Raw genomic sequence first — 19,072 nt, forward strand, 5'->3', positions numbered from 1 at the left:
TCTGTATGGCGATGGCCATGTACACTCATGGCTGTGTCAATATGAACACAGATGCTGAGGCTGTTGAAATCCTGGCAAAACCTTTAACATTTGACTTTCTCTTATTCGATGCTGACAGTTAAGATTTCCTAGTTAGGAAGTGGGTGTGGGAAGCTAGACCAAAAAGGAAGTCTTGGAGCGGGAAGAGCTGGATGGTCACGGGCTTGAAGTGAGCAGAAGGGAAGGGGCCGGATGAGAGCCAGTGAATGACATCATTCTGGCCACAGCAAAGGTTAGAGGTGGCTGCTGCCTGCCAGGCTGTACGATCCAGACACCCTCAGGTGGCCTCCCAGTGAGGCCGGGGGTGGAGCTGTGGGGAATGGCCTCTCCTGACAGGACTGGCTGATTTGGAACAGTGAGTGTTTTATTTAGGATTTATATCACCGTGATACATCACCATGACCAAAAGCAACTTGAAGAGGAAATGGTTTATTTCAGCTTACGACTCTCAGGTCATACTCAATCACTGAGGGAAACCATTACAGGAACTCAAGGCAGGAACTGAGGCAGAAACCACGGAGGCATGCTGCTTACTCATGTGTTCCCCATGGCTTGCTCAGCTTGCTTTCTTAACAGCTGGGACTACCCCCTCCCACGTCAATCACTAATCAAGATAACACCCACAGACTTGTCTACAGGCCAGTCTTTCTCAATTCTCTTTCTCAATTCAGATTCCTTCTTTCCAGGTATGTCTAGGTTTGTTCAAGTCGTCAAAAACCAAGCAGCACAGGCGGTGAACTTGGAATAAATCCTGGTGAGAAGCAATTAATTACCAGATATGGTGGTGCACACCCTTGATCCTAGCACTTGGGAGGCAGAAGCAGGCAGATCTCTGTGAGTTCAAGGCTAGCCTGGTCTACAAAGTGAGTTCCAGGACAGATAGGACTACATAGAGAAACCCTGTCTAGAAGAAAAAAAAAGAGAGAGGGAGAGAGAGGAGAGGAGAGGAGAGAGGGGGGGGGGAGAGGGAGAGAGAGAGAAGAAAGAGGGGGGGAGAAGGAGGGAGAGGGAGAGGAGAGAGAAGCAATTAATAATGGAACCTTGAACAATTCCCTCCCAGAACAGAGAGGGCAATTCTCCAAGGCTTCCAGACCCACAGAGGGAGAGGAGAGCCACAGCAAGACCCTAGCACTCAGCACCCACAGTGTTGGCTACTTGTCTCTGTCACATGAGCCTCAGTAACCAGCACAGGTTTACTGAAGTAGCTCTTCTGGCTACTGCGAGCAGCTGGGATTTACAGGCTTGCCTTTTGTGTTTATTTTTATTCTTTTGAGAAGCTGTCATGTTCTATTGAACAAATCACCCCCAAACTTGCCATCATCCTGCTTCAGGCCCCAGAGTAGCTGGGGATTATAGGCTTCATCACCCATGCCTGGGTTTACGTTAATTTTTATATGATTATTTCAGAAGCCATTTAGGCCTGTGTCTTCTCTGTATGGGAACTGGTGGTAAGTCGTGCTTAGCTTTTTCTTTTCTTTTTTTTTTTTTTTTTTTTTTTTTTTTAGTTTTTCGAGACAAGGTTTCTCTGTGTAGCTTTGCACCTTTCCTGGATCTCACTCTGTAGCCCAGGCTGGGCTCGAACTCACAGAGATCCACCTGCCTCTGCCTCCCGAGGGCTGGAATTAAAGGGTGTACCACCACCGCCCGGCCGTGCTTAGCTTTTAAATAAAGTTCATCTCTGTAGAAGGAAGACTGCAGGCAGGGACTGTAGAAGCATGGCCTTGAGACCAGACAACACTAGCTTCTTAGTCCTAGTAGTGTCCTCACCCGGAACTTCTGACACATTAGTAAGAACCTCCTAATCCCTCTTACCCAGTTTAAAATCTGCACTCAAAGGCTTGGTGTTTTCGCTTTAATGTGAGGGTGAGGTAGGCTCTCGTCAACAACATAATGAAGATTTGCAGATAATCAAGCTGAGTACCTGACACATGCGGGCTCTCAGGAAGTGGTACCACCAGGCCTCAGGATAAAAAGGCTGGACATCCGTGATGGAACTGCCTCTCCCCACCAAGCCTTACCGGGCAGCTCCATCAGAACCCAAAGACCCAGGGCAAACAACCAGCCTCTCGGCTAGTTTGAACGGAACAAGATGGTAACTCCTGAGTTTGGAGAGGAATCAGGGAACAGACACCACAGCAGGCCCTGCTTTCTTTCAGCAGCTGTTGGGTTGGGCTTCTGGAGCTCCTGCCAGGACTTGCGGCGGGGTGTGGGGCACAGTTGAGGACTGCCCCGTGCAAGTTTGAGGCTTGGGTGCTCTGGCTTCCCAGCCAGGGTCTGTAGGAGTTCCTCCTTCTGGTCCTAGGACCAGCCAAGGACACTCTGGCAGAAAGAAACCATCAGCATGCACAGGACCAATGTGAGCTTCCTAATCAGTCCAGGAGAACAGAGCCCAGCCGGAGCATTCTGCTCTCATTTAATTATCCAAACGATTCCTCTTCTGTCCTCCCTGGGGCTGCATGCCCCAGATTCCCTGGGCCCAGTAATTGCCTCCCTGTTAATAGAAATCATCAGTATTTATTACACCGAGTGTGCCAGCTTATTCCAGCTCTCCTTGTAGCAACATTAAGAGGAGTGCTTGGTAGCACACCACTCAAGTGAGGCTACTTAATGATAAGAGTGAAGACTCCTGAATTGATCTTTGCCTCAGAAGACTGAGGACACATGGCCAGGGCCTAATAAAAGGATCTGAGGGTCACGTGTGGCGTCTGCAGTGGGGCCCTGACATGACCCAGATGAGCAGGAGCCCCAGGTTTGAGAATGTGGGATAAAAGGCCAGTGAGGTGGCTGCCCTTCCCGTTTCCCCAGAGTAAGTCTCTCAGGCATCGCTCCTTCCTATACATAAAAACAACAATGGAAGTGTTCTGAGTTCAAATTTTGGCTCTGCCTCTCAGCCTTGTGAACTTTGGCTTAATAGTACATCAACTTTCTTTCTGTTTCGGTTTTTCGAGACAGGGTTTCTCTGTGTGACAGCTCTGGCTATCCTGGAACTTGTTCTGTAGACTAGGCTAGCCTCGAACTCACAGAGATCCACTTGCCTCTGCCTCCCGAGCGCTGGGATTAAAGGTGCATGACACCACTGCATCAGGAAGGAGTCCATGGTCCCGGAATGCACACGGAGTTAGGCTGGACACCAGTCTGGCTGTCATTGTCCATGGCTGCCAGACCATGGCTTCTGTGGGCAGTAGCAAAAAACACCACTTCCCAGCACTCAGCAGCAGAGGTGGAGGAGCAGAAGATCAAGGCCACCCTCAGCTACATATGGATTCAAGACCAGCCTGGACCACATGAGACTCTGTCTGGAGAAGAGGAAATGAACAGAAGCTTGTCTCCTCTCCAAGAGCACAGTTGACCATGCCATAGCACTAAGACAGTCTAGGCAAGAAGGCGGCAGTGTTCTAGGTCTGTGTCCCTGTCCCAGTCTCACAAGTACATCAACTTTCTTTTCTTTTTTTTTTTTATACTTTATTTGCATTGGTGTTTTGCCTACATGTATGTCTGTGTGAGGGTGTTAGATCTTGAAGTTACAGACGGTTGTGAGCTGCCATGTGGGTGCTGGGAATTGAACCCTGGTCCTCTGGAAGAGCAGTCAGTGCTCTTTACTGCTGAGCCATCTCTCCAGCCCCTGAATCAGCTTCTCTGTGTTGTTTTGGTGCCTGTCCTGGATCTCACTCTGTAGACCAGGCTGGCCTCGAACTCACAGAGATCTGCCTGGCTCTGCCTCCTGAGTGCTGGGATTAAAGGTGTGTGCCACCACTGCCCGGCTACCTCTTGCTTTCTTACTCACTGATGTGAAGAGTGGGGATCAGAATCCAGCAAGGCCTCAATAGTTGTTGAGGCCTGGAGCACAGAGCCCGAGGCCCCAAGCACTTCTGTCCCATGAGGTTCCCTGCTGCCGGCTAGAGTGTTAATCCATTGACAGAACTGCTAAATAATTTATTTTCTTCCAGACAGGGTCTTACTGTGTCGCTCTGACTGGCCTAGAACTCACTATGGAAACTAGACTGGCTTCAAACTCAGAAATCCACATGCTTCTTCCTCCTGAGTGCTAGGATTAAAGTCATGAGCCATAGTCTTGGCTAAATGTGTAGCCCAGGCTAGTCTCAGACTACGGATCCTCCTGCCTCTGAATCTTCAGCATAGCCTACAAGTGTTCGCCATCATGACCAACCTAAACCATTTTTGTTTCCCACAGGACACATTTAGGAAGCCTTGCTGATTCTTCTGTCACCTATAAAGTCTCTAGAAATGTGTGGCTGTGGTCCATGACTGCCGGCCCTGAGAACATAGGCCTGTCTACCAGTAAGCTACACCGTGCTTAGGGAATTAGGTTGGGGGAGAAGGTTTGCATTCCAGGACGTCCTCCAGGTTTTTATTCCTTCACAGGGAAAATGAAATTGCTTCACCAGGGCTTCGCCCCTGCGCCCCTTAGTTTTCATGGTTTGTTATACACTGGATTGTGTCCTCTCCCTGCAAATTCAGATGTTGAAGTCCTAGCTCCAAGTACTGGGAATGTGACCTTTGGAGATAGGGTCTTTATAGAAATTAAAATGAAGCCAAGGCTGTGGGATTGAGCCCAACCCCAGTTTAACTGGTGGGGGGAGTCAGATTTAGACATGGACACAGCAGAGGGGAGATGATGGGAAGACCCAAGATGCAGGAGGATAGCCATCAGCAAGTTGAGATGAGCTGGAACAGAACCTTCTCTTAGGGCCCTCAGAAGGAACCAACCCCATCAGCACCATGGAGTCATACTTCCAGCCTCCAGCACAGAGGCAACAGGTCTGCATGGTTTAAGCCACCCCGCTTGGAACATTGTTACATCAGCCCCAGGAAAGGAGCACATCAACTCTCTGGTTACAGTGTCCCTTCACCCAGGAGGAGGAAGAGGCTGGTCTTGTTCTGCTCTCAGTTTTAGAGCTGTTGCTCCTGCAGCCTCTCCAGGTAATGGACATGGTACATAAACGAGGTCCAACAGAGCCAGTGACCAGAACAGGGACATGAGCTGTAGCGGGTGGAAGTGGCCAGAGCCAGGAAAGGTTGTGGGTCTCACTGCTCGCAGTGGTGGGCTCCCCAAACTCATCTCTGAAATGCCAGGAGCATGTGAGTAATTACAGAGGATTCCCAGGCACGGTGTCCCTGGTGCCTTCCTGCTTCACCCTGGCAGGCGCATAATGGAACCAAATGTGATTCCTTCGTCCCAGGTGGTGACTCGGGTGCCACGAGAGTCAATAAAACCCACTCTCGGAAAGGAACTAGATTATGGGTCAGGGAAGGGTGGACAGTTGCTGAGTGATGCTGACTGTCCCCTGTGGGGAGCTCTCCACATGTCCCCTCAATTCATTTCCACCAAATTACCCACAGCTGCCAAGGCAGAGCACGGGGGTTTGGATTTGTTATTTAGATCGCCTTTGCCTGGGATCCTCCTCTGACAGTGACGTGGCCCGTGTCGCACCCAGAGGTTCCAACGTGGCGTGGTAGTGGCATCCCTGTACGCGGAAGGGGCCGGTGGGTACAAGCACCCCAGGCCTCGCTAAGGGAGGCACAGCCAGTGAGTCCCTCAGGGGGGTGTCTTACCTTACATGGGTGAGGGTCCACTCCGTAGGTCTCTAGTGTCTGTGCCTTTCTTAGGAAATTCAGCTCTGATGTTGCTGGTGTCTGACCACTGGAATGAAAAGGAGATGGTCTCAGGGCGCCTGTCTCCCAGGTTCCCCAGGTGTGAACCCCCTGGTGAGCCGGGCAGACCCGGCTCTCTGCTGCAGCAGCTGCAGCACGCTGGAAAGCCAGCGTGTTTATGATACACAGTTGAACGGTCACGTGGGGTTATTACAGCCAGCGACAGGCCTCAGGTTTAGCCTAGCTTGCTAGGAGCAATCTCTGTAGGGGAGTCATGCTCAGGCTGCTAATGTCCGGGGGAAGAAAGCTACAGCAGACGTTTTCTGCGCAGACTGTCGGCATTTTCACGTGGACCCTGAGGAGGCTTTGCCTCTCTCTGAGCCTCAGCCTGGGTGGAGGGGGGCTTTGCTGCTTTCAAGGGGATGAGGCATTAAAAAAAAAAAAGATGTGATCAGAGTAGACCACACACTTCCATTTTTTCCCACAGTGTTCTGTTTGGTCGTGGAACCAGCTTTAGAGATTCAAGTCTGAGGTTAAAACTCGAGTGAGGGCTGGAGAGACCACTCAGCAGGTAAGAGCACTGGCTGCTATTCCAGAGGACCTGGGTTTGATCCCCAGCACCCACATGGCGGCTCACAACCTTCGGTATCTCCAGTCCCAGGGGATTTAATGCCTTCTTGTGGCCTCAGGAGTGCCCTGCACACACATGGTGCACAGATAGATGTACATGCAGGAAGACATCCCTATGCAGAAATAAAAATGAAAACAGAACAGAACTCAAAGTAAAACAGGCTACATAATGAGTCGAGTGGGCTCCGAGCGAAGGGCGGGGGGAGTGGGGGCAGTAGGGACGGCTCTGAGATTGCACTTGGGAGGTAGAGGAAGGCAGAGTGGTCAGGAGTTTAAGGCCAGCCTTAAGTGCACGGAAAATTTTAAGGCTAGTCTGGACTACATGAGATCCTGCCTCAAAAAACCAAAAGCCAGAACCAAATCAAAACAAATAAGCAAGCAACCATCATCACCAAAACCCCCAAAGAAAACGCAGGCCACACTGTGCTAGCTGCCGTGAGTTCAGTTTCTCGTCCATGGTGTGTGTGAGCTCAGAGGCCGACTTGGCCAGAACTGGTTCTCTCCCTCCGCCATGTGGGCTTGGGGGATGGACCTCAGGAGGGCAGGGCTTGGCAAGTGCTGGACCATCTCACTGGCCAGATGTTATGAAAAAGAATTTTTGTTTTTGAGACAGGGTCTTACAATGTCCCTGGCTGGCCTCAAACTCACAGAGCTCTGCCTCCCAAGTGCTGGAATTAAAGGCGTGCACCACCACGCCTAGCCGAGGTTGTGGGTTTTAAACAAGCCAGAGACAATGATTTTGTGGTTTTTTTTACACCATGCAGTCCCGTGGAGACAGGGAAAATGTGTCTGTAGGCTGGTTACTGGCCCCAGCTTTCTTGTCCGTGAGCTGACATGGACGGACATACCCCTGTATATGTTCCTCGTGTTGTGGTGACCCCCCAACCATAACATTATTTTCACTGCTACTTCATAAATGTAATTTTGCTGCTGTTATGAATGGTAACGTAAACATCTATTATTTGACCTATGTGAAAAGGTTGCATGACCTCTGTAGGGGTCCGTGACTCCAGGGTTGAGAATGAGTGCGGTAGGAGAGGCTGCGGGGCCTCCACGCCGGACAGCTCTCCATGCCCAGGGCTATACTATGAATGGAAACAAGCCGGCTCTAGCCGTCTGAAGAGGCCTTGGCACGGCTCCCTGCCTGCCTGCCTCCTGGAACGTGTAGATGAAACCACCTCGGAGTCAGTGGTGGCACTGGCCCCGGGCTCTTCTGCATGCGGAGTCCTGGAGAAGCAGATGCAGTGTGAGGTGAGCAGGGCAGCTTGGGAGGTCAGCAGCTCTGGTGGCTGGTCGGCAGGAACAAAGGTTGCTCGTGTCTAAACTGATCATTTGCCCAAGGTCATACGGCAGAGCGGGAAGGAAACCCACCCAAGCGAGAGAAGCAGGCCAGAGTCCCCTGGGTGTCCCCCTGAAGAGGCCGCTGTCCCTCGCCCTGTACCGTGCCAGCCTCTGTGCTACTTCTGGAAAGTAGATCAAGAAACAAGTCCACAGCCCGAGCCCAAAGGAGCTGTCAAAGTCGCAGAGAGGAAGAAAACTCAGGCATTTCTACACTATGAAAGCAAGGCAGAACCCGTGTCTGTGGGTGTCAGGGTGATGGAGGTCTTACAACTACCACAAACCCCAGACGCAAGGAGGTGTTTGGAAAATACCCTCCAGGAGCATCTTCGTTCCATGTCTGAAGGAATCGCCCCTTGAAATCCATTAACCTCGGGAGTTTGCTCAGATCTCCAGGGTCTTCTCAGAAGCCATCATTTCTTGAGGAATCCCTCGCCTTGAACTAACTTTCTGCAGAAATGTCCCCACTCCTCTGACATCTCACCCTCAAGCAGCCAGCATAAATCCTTAGTCTCTGAACGGGAGCTCACAAGCAGGTCTGTCATCCCGACTTGTAACCACAAGGGGTCACCATTTCCCTAACAGTGACAGGGCCAACCACTGGGTTCTGCATTGAGAAGACTGGAAAAACCCAAGACTGCAGCTCTGAAAGGAGCCTGTCTGGGCTCACTAGACTCTGACGGTCTGTTTGCAAATGCTGACGAGGCTTTGGGCTATGTTCATTCATAAGCTTTGAGTGAAGATGAAGGTTTTGGGGGCAAGGTCACCGTGGGGCAGGTGTGGCTTCTGTTCAGCATTATTAGAAGCACTCGGCTCCCACTCCAGCACAGTCCTTCCTGAGGGCAGCAAATGCACGGGCCTTATCACAAGATTACATATTTGTAAGGAATATATTCCCATTCTTACCCACTGCTCAACTTCCGATTCTCTTATAGACACACAGAATCTGTTTGGTTTTACCTCCCATACTACTCTTCCATGAATGATTCGTGTTGTGACCACAATTTGTGGCTTTCCTCTCTTTGCTTCTTTTTAAAGTGTCCTAAAAAAATGAACAAAACCTACAAGGAAACCCATGATTTTGTCTAACTAATATACTCAAAATAAATGAAAATAAAAATAAAATTCTTTATTTTAAATGCAGTTTAAATTTAATCTATCTTTTCTATGTTGGTTAATACATTTTTTTTGGATTATTGCTTAATTGTCTTAATATATCCGAAGTCCTAAAAGTTAAATGAAATTGTAACATATTAAAACGGTGACCCAGTTTCTTGTTAGTGTATAGCATTCTAGCACACATACCTTTGTTTGAGGTAGTTTATCCGTCTGGGAAACTGTGTTCTAGCATGACACATGAAGTAGAATCTGCTCTACCATTGCTCTGTCTAACATGGGTGAAAGGCTGCATCAATGCTGTTATGGTTCTGCATAATCTGGGTAGGCTAAACCAAGCTGAGGAATGAAGGGCTCTGTGGTTATCGGCTACGGCATCCCCGGGGCGGGTGTCTCACCGAGTGCTGAAGCTACAGTCTCTAAACCGTAGCACTAGACATAAGTCAGCTGAGCCCTGTGCTCACCTCCCATCCAGCTTAGCTGTTTAGCTTCTGAGGTCAGACAAGATAGAGCTCGTTCAGAACGCTATGGCTGTAGACTGCTCTTGGTGAGGAGTTTTGCCTCACGGGGAGGGGGATGTGCTGTCAGTGGATCCCTGTAGACAGGATATCCCACGGTCACCAGTGCTGGGAGCATCACTCTGTGTGAGCAAGTAGTTTCTGAGAGCAGAGGATTTGGCCAGGAGCTGTGTGCTCAGTGGCCAGGGCCCCAGGTGAGTGTCATGTACCTGAGTTCAGTCTTGTGAATCTCGGCAATTTTCTTTTCCAGTTTCTCTGAATGTTTCGGGAAAAATTGGAACTTGGAGCTGTAGCCTTCAGGGTGCTTTCCTGGGTCGTAATCCCCAATCTCCGCTTTTCAAAGGTAGGAAAAAAGAAAAAAACAAGATTAACACATGGCTCGGAGGCCAAGGCACGAGGCAGACACTGAGCTTGGCCCTTGGCTGGAAGAGGGCAGGCTCACAGGGAGCAGATGTGTGCTTTCTTTCTCTGCTGCATACAGTCGGTTAACTTTCAAGTCACACAGAGACAGTAGGGCTGGCCCTGTGCTCTGAGGTCACAAGTCAATTTGCAATAAAAGAGCAGAAGCCTGTTCTATGGTCCTCAGTCATTCAGCCACACGGGAAGGCATGGAGCCATGCCCTACATGGTAGCAACAGTGAGCTTGATCAGGAAGACAGGACCTCTGGTGTTCCACCCTAAATCCCATCCTGAAGATTTTAGTAGGGACCGTTCAGGACTTAGTCCTCACACATGGAATCAGATGAATACATTCAGTGCTCATGGTGGACTCACCAGGAAGGCCTGCCACTACATGGCTATAACCCAGTGACCAAGTGCAGGGACACCAGATTCTAAGGCTGACTTCCCAATGCTGTGGCTCGTGCCATGCCTACAAAGTTCATCTCTAAGGCTGCGGGGTCTCTGGGAGTTCTTATGAGCACCGTCTTTCCTCAGTGCTCTCCCAGCCAGAAGCCAGCTTTCTCCACATGCGGAGCCCCACCCAAAGGGTAGCTCAGAAAAGCAAAGAGGAGCTTCCAGCAGCTTGCTGGCTGTCCCCTTCCTTCCCTTGGAGAGCCACATGCTCTTCAGCGGAGGCAGACTGAATACTGGGAGGAAAACAAGACCCCTTCACAGCTGGACATGGCACTCTGGGCTTGTGTGTTCCACTGCCAATTATGGGTCCTTCCATGTTATTCGGGGCCGAGTGTGGTAGTGGTAGATGTTTGTAGCCTCAAATCCTGGGGAGCCCAAGAATTCAAGACCAGCCTGGACAACATAGTGAAACCATACGTCTAAAGCAAAACAAAACAAAAAATAAAACAAACAAAAACCTAACCAAACTCCAAATTCGGTGGAAATTTCTGTTGTTTAACAAGAGATCTTGTTCCTTGAAGTATGAATGACTTTGAACCTTGAGGTCATTTACTTTGATTTTATATGAAAAGCTTCAAGGGAAAAATATTGATGTTGGGTACCAAATACTTTTTGAAAAAAATAATTTGATATAATGATCAGGGTGGACCTGAGGAAAAGGCTAGAGTTTCACAGTGCAACCAGAGTAGGCCAGACTTCCTCTTTAAAAAAGAAAGGGGAAGCCGGGCGGTGGTGGCACAGGACCAGGACTTGGGAGGCAGAGCCAGGCAGATCTCTGTGAGTTCGAGCCCAGCCTGGTCTACAGAGCGAGTTCCAGGAAAGGCACCAAAACTACACAGAGAAACCCTGTCTCAAAAAAAAAAAAGAAAAAAAAAAAAAAAGAAAAAAGAAAAAAAGGGGGGGGGGACTCTCTGGGTACCTCAGGACGCACAAGCATCTGCTACACTTCCCACTGGCTGGGACTGAAATGGTATTCTCAGAGCCAGAGCCCCAGTGGGCTCAGTTTCCCCCTCTAACCACAGGTCTGATATTTCTCCTGCCAGCGAGCTCTTTGTAGATTCTCCTTAGAACTCCTCTGAGAGTTCACTGATTCACAATCAAGGGCTCGTGTTTTTAATGGAAACTTCGTGGTTTTAGGTCCAAATGATCCTGTCGTTAATGACAGTTTTAGGCTGAGGACTAAGACAATTCCGAGGAGTGACATTTGAGTGTCCTCAGCATTTCATGAGAGAAGGGCATGACAGGTCCTCACATTTCATGACTGATCCCCACAGCCAGCCTGGGAATCAGCAGAGGCTCAACTCTTCCTCATCGGCACCAGGAAATGGCTTCTCCCTGGAGAATACTTGCAACCTGGAGCACTCTCAGCTGAGAGGTCTACAAAATAGATACCAGAATCCCATCATGCCTCATGCCATGGCGATTTGCATGAGAGGGTGGGAACAAGTGATTCCAATTACTCTTCAGCAGCTGGGAAACATTAGCATGCAAGGTACGGGACAAGTCTCTGAAGGTCGAAACCACTCAAGGGGTCTAGCAGTGAGACCCTGGGTGCAGGAGGGCTCTGAGCTTTTTGGCTCTAGACAACCCAGGCAAAATCCTTTAACTTGCTTCAAGTTAGAAGCTGTTTCGATCTAAGAAGTCGTCATCTGTGGTAAATGGAATAATGTAATCAGGACTTAGCGTGAAAAGCAAATTTATCCTGTCCAAAGTTATTACCTTGAAGGATATAGGCTGCTAACAAGGCGGCATCGGACGTTTTACAGAGGAGACGGCCATGGTAGAGATCCCTTTTGATCTGCAGGAACACTAAGTACCTGCAGAGAGACATAGAATGAACTAGAAAAGATCGCTTTGATTGCTTTAAAGACATAAATATGTAATATAAGCCTATCAAAATCTTTGTCAGGGCATTTTTTCCTACATTAAAACATTTTTTTTTTCATACCACGGAACAAGAAATGTTTCCATTTCTTCACAGGCTCTCAGGTACTCTGCTCTGAACCATTAATTGTTTAAAGTTCAGATCAAAACAACCTGTCAGTTTCCAATATAGCTCAACATAGACATATCACTCCCTGGCAAAAACACCTCCCTCCCATACCTCCCCACCACAACACCAAAGTGCTGGGATCTGAAGGGAACCAGTCTGATACAATCAGGGATGGGGAAATAGGGCCCGCCTTGGCCTTAGAGTGCAGTGGTGCGTGAAGGAATAAATAGGCCAGGGGAAGAGGTCAGCCTAGGCTTGGCATTGGCATAGGTCCCCCTGTCGATGATTGGCAGAAGTCAGTCAGATCTCTTCAAATCCAAATAAAAAGGGAGAAGACAGGGGCTGGAGAGATGGCTCGGTGGTTAGAGCCTGTGCTGCTTGCTCATGCAGAGGACCTGAGTTTGGTTCCCAGTACCCATGTTGGGTGGCTCACACAACCCATTGGGAACTCCAGTTCCAGGGTACCTGACGTCGTGACACCCTCTTCTGGATACTGCAGATACCTGCACTCATATGCACTCCTGTGTGTGTGTGGGTGTGTGTGCGAGTGCGTGCATGTGTGTATGCGTGTGCATGCTCCAAGTATTTAAAACGTGAGAAGTGGCACTCATGTAGGAGCGGAAAAGTAGGAGCTGCAGGCTAACGTCTTTTGAAACACAGAATGTGTATGTGGGGTGGAGGCAAGGTATCGAGAACAGGAGCCCGGCACCGAGTGCCTGTCTGCTAGAGCAGACAGACGCTGCATGATTCACGTCTAATACCTCATTTAATTCTCACACAACACTTCGAAACAGGTACTATTATTACTTCCACCTTCCAGATAAATCTCAGGCTTTAGTGGTTTTCTCACAGACACACAACCAAATGGTAAAGGGCAGATCCAAGTTCACGACTTGGGGACTCCTGGCTCTTTAATACTGTATGACCCTCAGAGTCTACAGCTGCTCTGTAGTTTCTGAAGCAGCTGGACGGCCCCTGTCACAGCCGGGTGGAGCTGACAGCTTTCCCTTTGGAAGTGCCTTTACCAAGAGTGCTGAGAGACGACATGCTCTCACAAGCTGACCAACAAGAGCAGGCCTAAGGCTACGAGGTGCCTCAGTCCCTTGAGTGGGTCCTCTCCCACCCTGGCTTTGTGGCCAGGAGGCACCTGTGGTGGTTTAAAAATACAGCCATAGTTTCTTCATTTCTTGAGAAACTACTGAATTCTCACCTCTTGTAGGGCTGGTTAGAGTTGCTGTTAGTAACAAACCAAACAGAAATGAATGTCTCGTCAGCGTCACCACAGCCGCTCTGTTCTTCTCTTGGACCATTCACTCTACCTGAGGATGCTGACACTGACCTACAGAAAGGCCCAAGGGGAGGAGGAGGGACACTTTCTGCCAACAGTCACAGAGTACCCTCAGACGAATAGGGTCCCAGCCAATCCATGACTAATCCTCAGCTAGAAGCTCCCAGCTCAATCACCCCTGGACTCTCAGCCCACGGAAGTTCTGAGATGGCTCGTTACTTTAAGTTAGGGCTGATGGTACTTTGTTGGGCAGTCACTACAGCATCCCTGGGGAAGCAAGGAGTAATGGAACTATAGCCTAAGTCCCTTCAGGCCACTAATTCCGACCAGCAGAATGTAGGGCCTCCTTGGACAACTGGTTTCCTCTGTTTTATAGTCAGTCTGAATTACATGTCCAGGTAATCATGTCAAAATGCCCAAAGAGAAAGAGAGCCGTGGGCAGTGCAACTTTCGGAGGAAGTAGGGAGTGAGTCCTGGGCGTAGAGAACGGAGAACAGTCAAGGAGCCATCGACCCTCTCCTTGGGTCTTGCTACTGCAGATACAGCCCCCACACCAGCAGTATCGGCATTATTTGGAATCTGCACCTTTTTACCAAGCTCCTCGAATGACTTGCCTGTAAGAGGCCGGAGTCCTAAGAAATGCAGAAGTATCCCCGTGACCACATCAGTATGTGGTATCTTCCTCAAACCAGAGCGTAGGGGAGGATTTCCTCCTGGGAGCTTGTAAGAGCCCTTCCTCTCCTCCACCAAACCCACTTGGCCCTAACATTCGCCGAGAAAAACTGGCGTCATACCGAGAGAATAATTAAGATGGATCTATCAAACCCAGCTTGTCTGCACTCTGCTTCCCACAGTGAAATGCCACACGGTGTGTGGGAGAGGTGAGTGAACACTTCCCTGCCTCTTGCTGTTCCAACTCCCACCTTCCACAGGGTTTGGCAGGAGGCAGACACAACCTTTGCCCCCAACTCACTGCTCACTTCCTGGGCTCAAATCCACCTCTCATTCCTTCTTTGGGGCTCTGCTCATTTATGACTGAAAACCCGAGAGACAGGCTATCCTGGATGAAAGGAGATGTTTCAAATGGCACCCACAAATTGGAATGGTGATCCTCTGCCGCAGACTGAGGAACACCCCCCTAGGGAAGCATGTCCGAGGTGCTCTTGTAGCTTCTCTGGAGTGTCTGATCCCCGCTGTATGCAAGCTGCCAGCCTTCCTCACACAGAGGACTGTTGCTTTACAAGGCATTGCTACAGACGGGCCCATGTTAGACGGGCCCATGGCAGATGTCCAGGGTGAGGTGGAATGTGCTCAGCTCTCTGAGGCTGGGAGTCCTTTGACTTCTGATTATATGACAGCTGTCAGGAGCTCAAGGGGAAGGCTATAAAAACTGTCAAGCAATACCATGGCAAATGGAGGGGCGGGGGGGGGGGGGGTGGGGATGATGGGCAAGTTATACCCTGAAGAAAACGAGCCATTAGAGAGCAGGAAGAAATGAGCTCACTAAAGGACCCTCCAACATCTTGACGAGGCACCCCTTGGTTTTCGGCCACAGCGGTGTCCAGAAAGGTTTAGGTTGACTTGGTGCCGACACGGTACCCCGCACCATCACAGCATCGTTAGACCCACTCCTATGAGACTCCGGTGCACTCTCACCATGCAGGGCCTCTGGGGGTTATCTGGGGGTGTGAAGCTGCCATCAAGGCTACTGTGTGTGGCAGATGAGGGATCAGCTTCCCAGGCCTGCTCAGCACAGCCAGGTGCTAGTGCTCCTCAGAACCAGAGTTAAGGAACAGAACCTCCCTGGACTCCTAGCTGAGGAGACAGATATCCAGAGCTGTGGCATGACTTGTCTGGTGTTTACCCATCAGTCACAAGTCAGGCCTCTGATTCTGGGTCCAGGGCTTTTCTACCCTGTGGTAATTCATTTAGCTCTCAGAGAAGAGAGAAGGGCCCCTAAATGTCTCTCTTTCTGTGTGTGTGTGTGTGTGTGTGTGTGTGTGTGTGTGTGTGTGTGTGTGTGTGTATTCAGGCCTCCAATGACTCCATGAGTAACTGCTGCTTCTGTCCCATTTTCACAGACAAGGAAACCGAGTTCTGAGAGGTACCACTAGCCCTGTCCCATAGCTCAAAAATACCGTGAGATTTGAATCCAGGTCTTCCTGATTCCTTAGCCAGGGGTTGGCACGCACGGCCCACTGCCGTGCTTTCTAATGGAATCGAGTTTTGCTGGGACATGGCCTTGCTCACTCATTCATGCATCATCTACGGTTGCTTCCGCATGGCACCGACAGAACCCAGTATGGTGACAGAGACCATATGGTTCCAGAAGCCCAAAAACACTGACTTTCTCTCCCTCTCCAGAGAGGTTTGGCAGTCCGTGTTAGCCTATCAGAGGTTCGAATAATATTCGCTGAAAGAATAGGTGGCTGCGGACTCCATGTGTGGATGCACACATTCATTCACTCTATTGAATTCCTCCAACCCCGGGCATGTGCCAGGCCTCTGCCTCCTGGTAAGGTGTGGCTGCGTTGGTTTCCTTCTGGTACTTAATCTCGCAAAGAGTTCATCCACCTGCATTCCCCGGTGAAAGCTAAATCTGGTGCCTAACTCTCCATTTTCATGGCCCATCACCAGTCTGGACAAAAAAAAAATCTATTTATTATTGAAAAACAAAAATGACAAAGGAAACTAATCAGGATTTAGAAACTAAATTTGTCATGTGGGAAGGACCCAATGTCTAAAGTGAAGCAGAATTCTTTTTTTTTTTTAAACTGATACTCAGTTTCTTTCTCTCTTTTTTTAGTATTTATTTACTTTTAGGTGTATGGATGTTTTGCCTGCCCATTTCACTGTGCACCATGTATGTGCAGTGCCCACAGAGGAGGGTGTTGGATCCTCTAGGACTGGAGTTACAGATGGCTGTGAGCCACCCTGTGGGCGCTGGGAATTGAACCCAAGTCCTTTGGAAGAGTGGTCAGTGCTCTTAACCATCCAGCCGTTCTCCAGCCCCGAATAGAATTCTTTACTCTCCAGCTCATCCCTTCCTCAGCTTCACTCCATAGGAATGGCTGAGGTGGTAGTGAAATTTAGGATCCAGATTACCAGGAAAAAAAAAAAAAAAAAAAGACACACCGACAGCTAAATGAGCTTGGCAGCAAGGTGGGATGACGAGATGAAGGGCCCAAAGCCAGGAGTGAATCATGGGCACCGAGTGAGGCTGGGGCAGGTCCCCAGTCTCTTGAGATCAGAAGGGATATGTATGAGAAACATGGAGCGAATTCCAAGGCTTCATAGAATGTTCCAGAGAGGGATGAAAACTTCAGATCAGGCCAGGCACCCCACAGTTCATACTACTGACAATATGAGAAAACTGCACTCTGGGGAAAGAAGGCTGGCAAGGTAAAGATGGAGGGGAAACTGTCTGAGGTGGTTAGTGAGGACGCATGCAGATGGCGGAGGTGCTGGTACACTTGCCGCTGTCCTTGAAGTCTGCCGCCGCCGCCGCCGTCTTGGTGAGAGGCCTGGCCGTGATCCCAATGCTACATTGCCATGGACCATGTCATCAATTTGGCAGGAAACACACCGAGTCTTTGCTCAGTGCAAGGCTCCCTGGGGGCTGGAAGTGTACCAGGAAGTTTAAGACCCTCCACGGGGCATGGTGACACACAGGCTGTGATCTCAGCATTAGGGGGGTGGAGGTAGGAGCACGGTGACTTCAAGGCCAGCTTGGTGACACTCTCAAAAACACCTAGGTCCACACTGAGCCTTGTCTGGATTTATGATCCACACAATCTGTGATAATAAATGCTTATTTTATTTGTAAGTTTAATTATTTGGTTTTGTGAGCCAGAGGTCTTTTTGAAAATAAAAAGTTTAAGTGTTTCATACATTTATACAATATATATTGATCATATCCACCCATGAGGTCATCCTTCCAACCTCCCCTATGCCCCCATGCAAGACACAGTCTTAGATATGCCTGACTGGCCTTGAACTTTTTTCTTTTCTTTTTTAATTTAAAACATTTTTATGTGTACAGGTGTTTCGCCTGTATGTACCAGATGTGTGCCTGATGTGTACCCAAGGAGGCCAGACAGGGCATCAGATCTGGAGGTAGAGTTATAGACAGTTGTAAGTCACTAACGTCGGGGCTAGGAATCGAACCTGGGCCCTCTGGAAGAGTAACCAGTGCTGCTCTTAACACTGAGCCAGCTCTCTAGCCCTCAAATTTTCTTTAAAAAATATTTATTTTTATATTTTCTCTCTTTTCCTCCTTCCCTCCTTCCTTCCCTCTTTCTACGAATGTGTGTGTATGCAGGCACATGTGTGTCCAGGTGTCTCTGAAGGACAGAGGCATCAGATCCCCAGGACCTGAAGTTACAGACGGTTTCGAGCCACCTAATGTGGATGCTGGGAACCAGATTCGGGTCTCTGCAATGGCAATGTGTTCTCTTAACCTCTGCACGATCTCTTTAGCTCTGGCCTCAATTTTTCTGAGTCAGGATGAGTCCTGATCCTCCATCTCCCAACTGCGGGGGGTTATAGGCATGAGCTACCACACCTGGCCTGAAATGTTTGTTTTTTAAACAAAGAATAAGGTGGAGGAGGATGACTATGATGATGACAAAAAGGAGGAGGAGGAAGGACAAGAAGGAGAAGGAGAGGAAGAGGAGGAAGAAGAAGGAGGAGAAGGAGAAGAAGATGATGCTAAGGGTTGAAGAGATGACTCAGTGGTTAAGAGTACAAGTTACACAATCATGAAAACTGGCATTTAGATCCCAGCACTCATATTACAAGCCAGCATGCTTGTAACTTTAGCACTGAAAGATCTGGTGACCTCTTCTGGCCTCTGCATGTGAACAAGCATGTACCCACCCACACATTTGTATATATACTCATGTACACACACACACTAATTAAAACAAACAAAAAAGAAGCTAGTAAACTGGTTAAGCATCCCAATAATTTGCAGAATTAGCTATTGCTATCCTCATTCTGTGAGTTGTCCAAAGGTCAATGAGGTTGAATAGTGTACGACCAAGCCCTGCAGTCAGGAAGTAACATGAACTGGACTTGTGCTACCAGGTCTATGTTGCTTCTTGGTAGGAGGGCCAGCATGTTAATAAAAAACATTGGATGATGAGCTCCTAATAGCCAAGAAAAACCATGTGGAAGCCCTGTGTCTAAAAGCAGTCACCAAATCGCTAGACCAGTTCCTCTCAGCCCTCCTGGGGGGCCAAGAACACGGAGAGCAGACAGTGCTGGTGGTAGAGGCAAGGAGCTGGCTTTAACAAGGTTTAAGTTTGGTTGGGCGGTGGTGGCGCACACCTTTAATCCAGCACTCAGAAAAGAGGCAGGCAGATCTCTGAGTTTGAGGCCAGCCTGGTCTACAGAGTGAGGTCCAGGACAGCCAGGGCTACACAGAGAAACCCCGTCTCAAAAAACAAGCCAAACCAGCCAATCAACCAACCAACAAACCAACCAACCAACTATCCAACAACCAACCAACCAACCAACCAACCAACCAACCAACCAGTGTTAGGTTTGGCCTGACCTGGACAAGAGTGGACAGCGTCTGCTCTAGCATTCTCAGCAGGGAGAAGGGGGCTCAGGTCATGAGGGGCAGTAGTGCTTTGAACAAACACCTCTCCATTCAAGTTAGTAAACATAGTGATCCTG

At 49.2% G+C, this 19,072-nt stretch overlaps 1 protein-coding gene across 3 annotated transcripts in view; it reads right to left on the minus strand.

The window, feature by feature from the left end:
- The window catches only part of Frmd5 (FERM domain containing 5), a 268,059-nt gene that overhangs the window by 19,613 nt on the left and 229,374 nt on the right, over positions 1 to 19,072 (minus strand). For all 3 annotated transcript variants that reach the window (XM_028878724.2, XM_028878723.2, XM_028878722.2), the window contains exons 5-7: positions 11,829 to 11,926; positions 9,464 to 9,587; positions 5,614 to 5,701 (exon numbers count right to left, since the gene is read on the minus strand). In XM_028878724.2, the coding sequence (XP_028734557.1) occupies positions 5,614 to 5,701; positions 9,464 to 9,587; positions 11,829 to 11,926 (310 nt within the window). The remainder of the gene's footprint in view (positions 1 to 5,613; positions 5,702 to 9,463; positions 9,588 to 11,828; positions 11,927 to 19,072) is intronic.

The sequence above is a fragment of the Peromyscus leucopus genome, chromosome 4 (genome assembly GCF_004664715.2).
Source record: "Peromyscus leucopus breed LL Stock chromosome 4, UCI_PerLeu_2.1, whole genome shotgun sequence".
Lineage (NCBI taxonomy): Eukaryota > Metazoa > Chordata > Mammalia > Rodentia > Cricetidae > Peromyscus > Peromyscus leucopus.